General features: G+C 46.2%; 1 protein-coding gene across 2 annotated transcripts in view; it reads right to left on the bottom strand.

Moving 5' to 3' along the window:
- LOC119017258 (semaphorin-6D-like) overlaps positions 1–12,500 on the bottom strand; it is a 109,489-nt gene that overhangs the window by 45,733 nt on the left and 51,256 nt on the right. For both annotated transcript variants that reach the window (XM_037093827.1, XM_037093828.1), the window contains exons 5-13: positions 10,225–10,339; positions 9,268–9,325; positions 8,230–8,286; positions 7,841–7,942; positions 3,614–3,704; positions 3,341–3,463; positions 2,790–2,878; positions 1,013–1,102; positions 692–819 (exon numbers count right to left, since the gene is read on the bottom strand). In XM_037093827.1, coding sequence (XP_036949722.1) covers positions 692–819; positions 1,013–1,102; positions 2,790–2,878; positions 3,341–3,463; positions 3,614–3,704; positions 7,841–7,942; positions 8,230–8,286; positions 9,268–9,325; positions 10,225–10,339 — 853 coding nt within the window. The remainder of the gene's footprint in view (positions 1–691; positions 820–1,012; positions 1,103–2,789; positions 2,879–3,340; positions 3,464–3,613; positions 3,705–7,840; positions 7,943–8,229; positions 8,287–9,267; positions 9,326–10,224; positions 10,340–12,500) is intronic.

Here is a 12,500-nt window from a genome sequence, read left to right as displayed (position 1 = left end):
CTGAGTGCCGGCAGGTTTCAGCTGAACACGGTCGATATTTAAATATTTAAAGGAACACGTCACGACTCGTTCGGGTCGATGATTCATCTGCAGCCTCCTTCTGAAGAATGACGTCACTTGTTGACAGAGTGATGTTCTCCTGTGTGGCAGCTCGTGTCGCTGGTTCTGATTCTGTCTGTCTGCTGACCTGCTGATGTTCTGCTGCTGAACACCGGGTCAGACTGCATGAATTCATGTTCAAACATATTTCCAGCGTTGAGCTGATTACTAACGTCAGGAATGATGAACAGATGTTTAGTGTAACAGAAGTGAAGAACAGCCGTTGACGCTCCACAGCTTCATAACTGAAGTCTGACCTGTCTCCTACGACCTGATCATCGACCAATAGGATGACAGAGTGCTCTGAGGCTCGGCAGCGACCCCCTCGAGGGACGACAGAGACGAAGAAGACACATGTTGGAGGAACAGCTGAGGCTCGTCAGCACAGCCGTGAGTAACTTGCTCGTTAGCTATGTTAGCTTCGCTGGCTACGATTAACAATTTCCAGTCCCGCCTCCCTGATGACCTCACAGAAGGTCCTTCACACTGACGACTCAGGACCAATCGGGACCACACACACACACACACACACACACACACACACACACACACACACACACACACACACACACACACGCACACACACACTCACCTGTTGGCCTGCGTGGTGAAGACTCCGACCACAGCTGGTCTCTGGTTGATCTGCAGCACGTTGGTGAGAGACTGAAGGACGTCGAAGTAGAAGAAGGAGTCTCCAGGAACAGAACAGTTCAGACGGGCCTGGACACACACACACACACACACACACACACACACACACACACACACACACAGCTGTTAGAACCACCTCCACCGTGATAAGTCCAGGTGTCCTGAGACATGTGACACGTCAGGACGTCTGTGACCTCACTTCACTTCCTGTCTCTTACTCATGTGGTTCTGTGAGATCCGGTGTGTGAGTGAGTGCAGTCACCTTGAGGAACGAGGTCCAGTATCTCTCCAGAACTCTGGGAGAACCTCCGTTATCGTTCTTACAGACACGAGCCACTCGAGAGAACACCACCTGCAGAGAGAGGAGACGGGCTGGAGTCATTATTACATGAACAAAATCATAAAAACATTCATCTACCAGGAAGTTCTACCAAAGGACAAGTCAGTCAGACAAACAGTCAGACAAACAGTCAGTCAGACAGACAAACAGTCAGTCAGTCAGACAGTCAGACAAACAGTCAGTCAGACAAACAGTCAGTCAGACAGTCAGTCAGACAGTCAGTCAGTCGGTCAGTCAGTCAGACAGTCAGACAGACAAACAGACAAACAGTCAGTCAGACAGACAAACAGTCAGTCAGTCAGACAGTCAGACAAACAGTCAGTCAGACAAACAGTCAGTCAGTCAGACAGTCAGTCAGACAGTCAGACAGTCAGACAGTCAGACAGTCAGTCAGTCAGACAGTCAGTCAGTCAGTCAGACAGTCAGACAAACAGTCAGTCAGACAAACAGTCAGTCAGACAGTCAGTCAGACAGTCAGACAGTCAGACAGTCAGACAGTCAGTCAGTCAGTCAGACAGTCAGTCAGACAGTCAGACAGACAAACAGTCAGTCAGTCAGTCAGTCAGTCAGACAGTCAGTCAGACAGTCAGACAGTCAGTCAGTCAGACAGTCAGACAGTCAGTCAGTCAGTCAGTCAGACAGTCAGTCAGTCAGACAGTCAGTCAGACAGTCAGACAGTCAGTCAGTCAGACAGTCAGACAGTCAGTCAGTCAGTCAGTCAGTCAGTCAGTCAGTCAGTCAGACAGTCAGACAAACAGTCAGTCAGTCAGACAGTCAGTCAGACAGTCAGACAGTCAGTCAGTCAGACAGTCAGACAGTCAGTCAGTCAGTCAGACAGTCAGTCAGACAGTCAGACAGACAAACAGTCAGTCAGTCAGTCAGTCAGTCAGTCAGTCAGACAGTCAGTCAGTCAGTCAGTCAGTCAGACAGTCAGTCAGTCAGACAGTCAGTCAGACAGTCAGTCAGTCAGACAGACAGTCAGTCAGTCAGACAGTCAGTCAGACAGTCAGTCAGTCAGACAGTCAGACAGTCAGACAGTCAGACAAACAGTCAGTCAGTCAGTCAGTCAGTCAGTCAGACAGTCAGTCAGACAGTCAGACAGTCAGTCAGTCAGACAGTCAGACAGTCAGTCAGTCAGTCAGTCAGTCAGACAGTCAGACAGTCAGACAAACAGTCAGTCAGACAGTCAGTCAGACAGTCAGTCAGTCAGACAGTCAGTCAGTCAGTCAGTCAGTCAGTCAGTCAGTCAGACAGTCAGTCAGTCAGTCAGTCAGTCAGTCAGTCAGACAGTCAGTCAGTCAGACAGTCAGTCAGTCAGTCAGTCAGTCAGACAGTCAGTCAGTCAGTCAGTCAGTCAGTCAGTCAGTCAGACAGTCAGTCAGACAGTCAGTCAGTCAGTCAGACAGTCAGTCAGTCAGTCAGTCAGTCAGTCAGTCAGACAGTCAGTCAGTCAGTCAGTCAGTCAGTCAGTCAGTCAGACAGTCAGTCAGTCAGTCAGTCAGTCAGTCAGACAGTCAGACAGTCAGTCAGTCAGTCAGACAGTCAGACAGTCAGTCAGTCAGACAGTCAGTCAGACAGTCAGTCAGTCAGACAGTCAGTCAGACAGTCAGTCAGACAGTCAGACAGTCAGTCAGTCAGACAGACAGTCAGTCAGTCAGTCAGTCAGTCAGTCAGTCAGTCAGTCAGGCGGGTGGTGTACCTTGCCCAGGGCGGTGTACTCCACTGCGATCTCACTGAGGAAGAAGTAGACGTAGTTTCCGTAGTCGATGGCGTGCAGGAAGTGCGGCTCTGCAGAGAAACAGGAAGTCATCACGGATCTGTTCCAGTTTCAAGGTAAAACTCCTCAGATCTCCGTCAGTCGGAGGTTTCTACACCTTCCTGCTGCTACCAGCTGATGAAACGCTCTCATGTCATTAGTTTTCAAGGTTACTGTCGTCCTCTCGACTCCCTGACTGCTGCTTTAAACTCCTCAGAGAGGAAACGACTGCCAACAGCCTGAAGGAGGCGGAGTCACGTTTCCACGCTGAGCCGTATGTTTACATCAGCACCATGACGAGCTGAGCTGCAGCTTCAGGTCTGCAGGGACGCTTGACGATGTCACAGCTGTGAGGGCGCTCAAAACAAACGCACCTCTCCGGTGACATCATGTATCGTCCACTGCTGCAGGTCTCAGGTCTACATCCTGGTTTCTGTCGGACCTGAAGCTCAACCGACCCGTCGTCATGACAACAGAGAGACTCACAGACTCACCTCTGAGCCACTTGGAGTCGTACTTGACGGTCCTGAGGACGGGTCGCCCGTCTCCCAGACTCCTGTAGATGACGGCGTCGCTGGCCAGGAAGTCCGTCATGGTGGCCGAGTAGAAATCTCCACCTGCGAGACAGAACCAGAACCATGTCAGAACCTGAACCAGAACCGCTCTTTAACCCAAAACTCTGTCTTCAGTCTTTGTCCACAGTCTCAGAAAGAAAAGCTGATTCTTCACGATGAGACTTTCAGCAGCTGAAGTCAGTTGGAACTCACCAGCGAACAGTCCCACGTTGGACTGAACGGACTCGAAGGGACAGCGAGCCTGACCCACCACCTCCTCCCCGACCTGCTCCAACGAGGTCATCTGAGAGGAGACGCGTCACATTAAAGGACGAAGACACCAAGCATGAGTAAAATACTGAAATACAACAAGTGTGAGAGCTCCAAACCAACAAAAACACAGAAATGTCTCGCAGACGCTGGTGCGAGTTTTGAGAGAACTAACTGGGACGACGTGTCTGTGGATCCTGGAGCAGCGTGACGAGAAGACGTAGAAACGTCTTTAAATGCAGGAACACGTTTCAGTTTGTGAAGACTGAGACAGCAGCAGCACGTTGGCCTCTTTAACACGCCGTTGTTTATTCACCTCATTGTTATCTGACTTAATTATGCTGCTGATAAAGTTATTGAAATGTCAGCTGAGCTGATAACGCTCAGCGCTACGCTAGCTGAATGCTAACGGAGGCCGTGTTAGCCTGTGTGCTGCCTCCAGCCTCCCTCAGGACCGTCTGACCTCGCTCTCTGTTTCTCACTCTGTCTTCATCTGGCTCGTCCATCATGAAGCAGGACAGAGTGATAACACGTCTCTTCATCCACAGCGACGTGAGCAGGTGAAGCTGCTGAATTAAACATTTAAACTCAAACTTTATAAAGCTTTTTCTTCCATTCTTATCTCTGATGTCACTTCCTGCTCAGCGTTCACACACTGTCTGCGTCTCAGTTCAGGGTCTGCGTCCTCTGAAGGACCCGGTCTTTGTGGTCTGTGACGGCGAGTCCTTCAGAGACCTTGTTAACCTGGTCAGCTGTTGTTAAATGTGACGGTCGAGCCTCTGGAGCATTTCCTGGTTGTGTCACCAGATGTTTTACTCTTACGTCACGATTTCTGCGAAAATGGCGATCTACGCCACATGATGTCGCCATTTTCTCACTTTCTTTCTTCTTTTTCGGGCGTGTAAAGAATCCTGGGATATTTGAGGCCATGAAGGATCGTAGCAGTGCATCCTCCAGAAACACGGAGCAGAAGGAGCCTCTGGAGGAGCTTCAGACTGGGACAGACTGCAGATGCTCCTCTGAAGGATGCAGAGCTGAACTGAGACGCAGCAACATGCTGCCACACCTTCATCTGATATCAGATGTTGTTGCTGCCATACAAAACCAAGATGATGTTTGATGATCAGAATCAAAGAAAAATACGCTCCCTGTTTCATCATGTCACTAATATAAGCATGCGGTTTAAAATCTTTAAAATTGCTTTTTAAAACCAGCGTGATGCGGCTGTGTTCGCCGCCGTGCTGCCGCTGACAACTTCAACATGTTTCAACTAGAAAAGGTGACACGGAGCGCCGGACAGGAGGACTGAACTGGTCCTCTGTGAGCTCGTCCTGGTTCTGACTCCATGCTGCTGAGACGATGAGTTAATAATAAAGTTTGACTCATGAAACATCTGCTGAAGGTTGAACTGAGACGTTCACAGTGTCACAGTCAGAGAGCAGCAGATGAGTTATTAGTAGTGAAGACACAAAACCACCATGATGACCTGCAGCGTTCTGTTCCATCATCCAGGCCTCGCTGTCAGAACCACCAGCAGCAGAACTTCTTCATGTCAGCTCATCACCGACGTCTGTCATCGCTGAAGTCACATCGAGCCTCCTTCAACTTTATCGTAGCAGATTTAACTTTCGACTTTCATCCATCATGTTGAATGTGTTGTGTTGGAACCTGTTGTGATTATCTGAGAGGCTGCAGCTTCTCACACTGTTTGAAAAGCTCCTGAGTGACTTCCTGCTCTTTGAAAAAGCACCAGCCGATTTTATCTGGTGCCATCAATCATCAGCGAGCAGCTCTGTGTTTCCAGCGCCGCTCGTTTTAGATCCAAACTCTCAAACAGAACCAGGAGCGGCTCGTCTGCAGGTAAACGTGTTGTTTTTCTGTTAAACGGGGTCAGCAGCTGTCAGTCAAACCTGCAGCGCCGCAGCGGCACAAAGACGACGCTCGACTCTGGATCGACGCCTAAAATTGTGTCTTTTGTGACGTGTCGTGTCGGAGCGGAGCGTCTCCAGCTGCCTGACACTTTCAATTAGCAGCTGAGCCAGCAGGAGAACGCCGCCAGAATAAAAGTCATGTCGACCCGCGCCTCGCCACTCTGCTCGTTAACCCGCCGCTATAATGGGCGACACACACACACACACACACACACACACACACACACACACACACACACACACACACACAGATGTTTCCTTTGCTGTTTGTATAAAACAGTAATTACAGCTGATTAAAATAAAATACAAACTAAAACAAGATTTCATTGATTCTGTGTTCAGTGAAAATATTCTGATGGAAATAAGAGACGGTGAAATATCCAGAAACACTGAATGAATAACGGGTGCTTTTACTTTGAAAGTGTGTTTGATGCACTTTAACTCTGACAGATTCTCTTTAAGATTCATCTGTCGTTAGAGACAAACAGCCGAGGAGGATGAAACGAGACACAAGGTCCAATTAAATCATTTCAGTTAGTAATTATATCAATAAATCAAAAACTGACAATCAGTTTCTGAGTGGAACGTGCAGAACTTTCTTCCTGTGTCACAGTACTGACTGATCCTGGTCCGAGTCCTCTGAGCTCGGTACAAACTGAAGATCAGGCAGGAGACGACACACCAGGAGAAACCACCACGCTGACACGCAAGTGTTTCAAAGGATTTCCAGTAAGACCTGCAGACCTGCAGCAGACCTGCAGACCTGCAGCAGACCTGCAGACCTGCAGCAGACCTGCAGACCTGCAGACCAGCAGCAGACCAGCAGCAGACCTGCAGCAGACCTGCAGACCTGCAGCAGACCTGCAGCAGACCTGCAGACCTGCAGACCTGCAGACCTGCAGCAGACCTGCAGCAGACCTGCAGACCTGCAGCAGACCTGCAGCAGACCTGCAGACCTGCAGCAGACCTGCAGCAGACCTGCAGACCTGCAGACCTGCAGACCTGCAGCAGACCTGCAGACCTGCAGCAGACCTGCAGCAGACCTGCAGCAGACCTGCAGACCTGCAGACCTGCAGACCAGCAGCAGACCTGCAGCAGACCTGCAGCAGACCTGCAGACCTGCAGCAGACCTGCAGACCTGCAGCAGACCTGCAGCAGACCTGCAGACCTGCAGCAGACCTGCAGCAGACCTGCAGACCTGCAGACCTGCAGCAGACCTGCAGCAGACCTGCAGACCTGCAGACCTGCAGACCTGCAGCAGACCTGCAGCAGACCTGCAGACCTGCAGCAGACCTGCAGCAGACCTGCAGACCTGCAGACCTGCAGACCAGCAGCAGACCTGCAGCAGACCAGCAGACCTGGACTCAAAGGACCAGCTGGAGAAACACCTCCATCCATGATTGTTGTGACCAAAACAGTTATTTTAAGCCAAGTGATGATGTTTGTGTGGCACCACATGCTGTAAAGTTTTAGTCTTTACTCACAGAAACTCTTCCTGGATCTGTAATTATGCGTCATGTTGACAGCAGGTGAGGACAGAAGAACCACATCAGTCACCTCCTGAATACACAACGTCTGTGTGAAACCACAGGTGAGTTCAAACTCATCAGCTTTCATTTGTTCAGGTTGAACTTTCTGTTTCTCTCTTGTCACAACTCTGTGATGATGCTCTGGTTAGGTTTAGAAAAACTTTGTGGTTTGGATCAAAATAAGTGTTTCCACCCACAGAAACATGTGCAGAGTCTCCAGATTAAACACCTGGATGTGTGAGCTGCTGGCTGCAGTAACTCGTCCTGACAGTCAGCTGATCATCACGTCCTGTGAACAGGACAAACCACAGACACCAACATCCTGGACACTCAGCTGTCATTTCTTTCTTTTGTTTCTTCTCTGTGCAACATTTTCGTCCTTTGCATCTTAATTTGGAGGAAGGTTACCATGGTAACGGTAGCGGCTTTAAAACTCGAAGCATTTTGGAGAGTGAAACACTGGAGATGTGGACGAGGGGGTGTGAACGGGTCGAGCTCGGCTCAGCTCATCTGCTCTGCAGGTTCTGCAGGAAGTTAGAAATCAACATGTTTCCAGCTGCAGCAGAACTCTGAATGGACGAAGATGTGGAAGAAGTAAAGTGAGGCTCGTTAAATTCATCGTTTCCACAACAGGAAACCCTCAGAGAGCTTTGACTGAAGCTCTGAACACACATCTGTCTGCTGTCAGCATCAGGACAGGTGGGCGGTACCTTGTAGTTCCTGCAGGTGGGGTTGAAGGCGTTGGTCCCGCAGGCGAACAGCGTCTCGTCGTTTCGAGGCACCAACACTTTGACGTAGTTGTAGCACTCGTCCTGAAACGCAGACAGACGGAGTGACACCCTCGTTAATGTGGTGATGATGCAGAGCGATAACATCTGAACAGGATGAAACATCCTCGACATGTGACTGAAGCTGTGAGAGGATCCTGATTCTATCTGCAGCCAGTGAACTGAAGAGGAAACAACGCCTCTCACTCATCACGTCTGCCAGACACCAAACACCAGAGTCTCCAAGCAAACGTCTGATTTCATCAACCAGTTTGATTCTGTGAGTTAAAATGTAGACAAAGAATAAAGAGGAAGAGGAGGAAGAGACTCACGCTGTTCTTCCCTCTGACGGTACACTTGCTGACATCTTTGGATCGCCACGTCAGCTTCTGAAACACAGGAGCAGGAAACAGAGCGTGATCAGGTGTGACACGAGCGTGAGAGGTGTCATTTCACTCCGAGCAGCAGAGAAACACTCAGGTGAGTCAGAGACGTGCTGAGGAACGAGGAAGAGAAGCAGTTTGATTGTCGGGTGACGTTTCGTCCCGTTAACAACAGAAGTTTGGAGGAGAAGAAGGTCAGCTGTGTTGCTAACATCATAATAACCGTCCTGCATGTTGGATCGCTGCTGACGTATTTGTGATGTATTCTGAGTCAGCTGATCGGGCCGACTCAGCAGGATTTAATTGATTGTTCCCATGAATTTGGTAAAAAGCTGCGATGCGTCTGCACCTGCAGCTCAGGTGATTCAGACCGATGTGATGCTGTGGTGCTGTTAGTGTGTCAGCAGGTGAGATCTGACTCCACCTGACGACATTAGAATCTAAAACATCTCTGTAAAGTGTGATCAGATGGTGTGAGCGGGTCGTGAGCTCGGATCTGCGATAACGACAACACGAGCTCACATCAAACGGCCTCAGCAGGCCGTCCCACAATGCACCGGGAGGCCCATTACTGCCAGGAGCCAACCTGTAACCTGGTCCCTTTGATCCGGAGGAGGTGAGCGGATCAAAGCCGGCGTCCTTTGTGCTGCCGCACACATTACGAGCCGCTGCAGTTTTGTTCTGCGCTCTGATATCTGCTGCGTCGACTGAGCACAGAGTAGGAAGGACGAGCTGCCGCCGCGTCAGCTGTCAGAGCGCCGCTGCTGTCGACGGCGCCGGGAGACGAGTCTTATGTAAGATTAAATCTGCAGCACAGACTCAGATTCTGAGTCACAGTCCGCAGCTACACCATGAAAACATCAGCAGAGTCTGGTGACCTCTGACGGATCAGAATCAGAACCACCAGAGTTCTTCTGCTCTGACCAACATCAGCGTGCGGCTAACAAGCTAACAGAACATTAGCATCACGTCAACGATCTGACTCACCAGCTGAGGCCTGAAGTCCACAGACGCCGTCGTCAGATTCACCGCAAACACGTGATCCCTGCAGAGTCAGAACACGGGTCAGAACATGGGTCAGAACACGGGTCAGAACATGGGTCAGAACACGGGTCAGAACATGGGTCAGAACACGGGTCAGAACATGGGTCAGAACACGGGTCAGAGCATGGGTCAGAACACGGGTCAGAACACAGAGTCAGAACACGGGTCAGAACATGGGTCAGAACACAGAGTAAGAACATGGGTCAGAACACGGGTCAGAACACAGAGTCAGAACACAGAGTCAGAACATGGGTCAGAACACGGGTCAGAACACGGGTCAGAACATGGGTCAGAACACGGGTCAGAACATGGGTCAGAACACAGAGTAAGAACATGGGTCAGAACACAGAGTCAGAACATGGGTCAGAACATGGGTCAGAACACAGAGTCAGAACACGGGTCAGAACATGGGTCAGAACACAGAGTCAGAACACGGGTCAGAACATGGGTCAGAACACGGGTCAGAACATGGGTCAGAACACAGAGTAAGAACATGGGTCAGAACACAGAGTCAGAACATGGGTCAGAACATGGGTCAGAACACAGAGTCAGAACACGGGTCAGAACATGGGTCAGAACACAGAGTCAGAACACGGGTCAGAACATGGGTCAGAACACAGAGTCAGAACATGGGTCAGAACATGGGTCAGAACACAGAGTCAGAACACGGGTCAGAACATGGGTCAGAACACGGGTCAGAACATGGGTCAGAACACAGAGTCAGAACACGGGTCAGAACATGGGTCAGAACACAGAGTCAGAACATGGGTCAGAACATGGGTCAGAACACAGAGTCAGAACACGGGTCAGAACATGGGTCAGAACACAGAGTCAGAACACGGGTCAGAACATGGGTCAGAACACGGGTCAGAACACAGGTGCGTGTGTGTGTATGCTCACCTGGCAGCGATGTACAGCATGTGGTTGATGCGTAACATCCTCTGGAAGTCCAGGCCCAGACGCAGCGTGTCGTTGTCCTGGAGCAAACCTTGAAAACCTGGAAACTGAAATGACTCTGCAGCCAGAGACGCAGAATATCAGAGTCAGAAATACTGTATATACAATACATACACACGTGTATTATACATATACATATATACATATACAGATACTGTATGTATAATATATAATATATATATATATATACACGTACTGTATACTGTATATATACACATGTACTGTATATAAACACATGTACTGTATATACACATGTACTGTATACTGTATATATACACATGTACTGTATACTGTATATATACACATGTACTGTATATACACATGTACTGTATATATACACATGTACTGTATACTGTATATATACACATGTACTGTATACTGTATATATACACATGTACTGTATATATACACATGTACTGTATATACACATGTACTGTATATATACACATGTACTGTATACTGTATATATACACATGTACTGTATATACACATGTACTGTATATACACATGTACTGTATATATACACATGTACTGTATACTGTATATATACACATGTACTGTATACTGTATATATACACATGTACTGTATACTGTATATATACACATGTACTGTATATATACACATGTACTGTATATACACATGTACTGTATACTGTATATATATACACATGTACTGTATATAAACACATGTACTGTATACTGTATACTGTATATATACACATGTACTGTATATAAACACATGTACTGTATATATACACACATGTACTGTATATAAACACATGTACTGTATACTGTATATATACACATGTACTGTATATAAACACATGTACTGTATATATACACACATGTACTGTATATAAACACATGTACTGTATATATACACACACACATGTACTGTATATAAACACATGTACTGTATATATACACACATGTACTGTATATAAACACATGTACTGTATATATACACATGTACTGTATACTGTATATATACACATGTACTGTATATATACACATGTACTGTACATATACACATGTACTGTATATACACATGTACTGTATATATACACATGTACTGTATACTGTATATATACACATGTACTGTATACTGTATATGTGTATATATACACATGTACTGTATATACACATGTACTGTATATATACACATGTACTGTATATACACATGTACTGTATATATACACATGTACTGTATATACACATGTACTGTATATATACACATGTACTGTATATATACACATGTACTGTATACTGTATATATACACATGTACTGTATATAAACACATGTACTGTATATAAACACATGTACTGTATATATACACACATGTACTGTATATAAACACATGTACTGTATACTGGATATATACACATGTACTGTATATAAACACATGTACTGTATATAAACACATGTACTGTATATATACACGTACTATGTACTGTATATATACACATGTACTGTATATAAACACATGTACTGTATATATACACGTACTATGTACTGTATACTGTATATATACACATGTACTGTATATATACACATGTACTGTATATATACACATGTACTGTATATACACATGTACTGTATACTGTATATATATACACATGTACTGTATATAAACACATGTACTGTATACTGTATACTGTATATATACACATGTACTGTATATAAACACATGTACTGTATATATACACACATGTACTGTATATAAACACATGTACTGTATACTGTATATATACACATGTACTGTATATAAACACATGTACTGTATATATACACACATGTACTGTATATAAACACATGTACTGTATATATACACACACACATGTACTGTATATAAACACATGTACTGTATATATACACACATGTACTGTATATAAACACATGTACTGTATATATACACATGTACTGTATACTGTATATATACACATGTACTGTATATATACACATGTACTGTACATATACACATGTACTGTATATACACATGTACTGTATATATACACATGTACTGTATACTGTATATATACACATGTACTGTATACTGTATATGTGTATATATACACATGTACTGTATATACACATGTACTGTATATATACACATGTACTGTATATACACATGTACTGTATATATACACATGTACTGTATATACACATGTACTGTATATATACACATGTACTGTATATATACACATGTACTGTATACTGT

Source organism: Acanthopagrus latus, chromosome 3, assembly GCF_904848185.1.
Source record: "Acanthopagrus latus isolate v.2019 chromosome 3, fAcaLat1.1, whole genome shotgun sequence".
In the NCBI taxonomy this organism is placed as follows: Eukaryota; Metazoa; Chordata; class Actinopteri; order Spariformes; family Sparidae; genus Acanthopagrus; species Acanthopagrus latus.
This window is presented reverse-complemented; position numbering and strand designations above follow the sequence as displayed.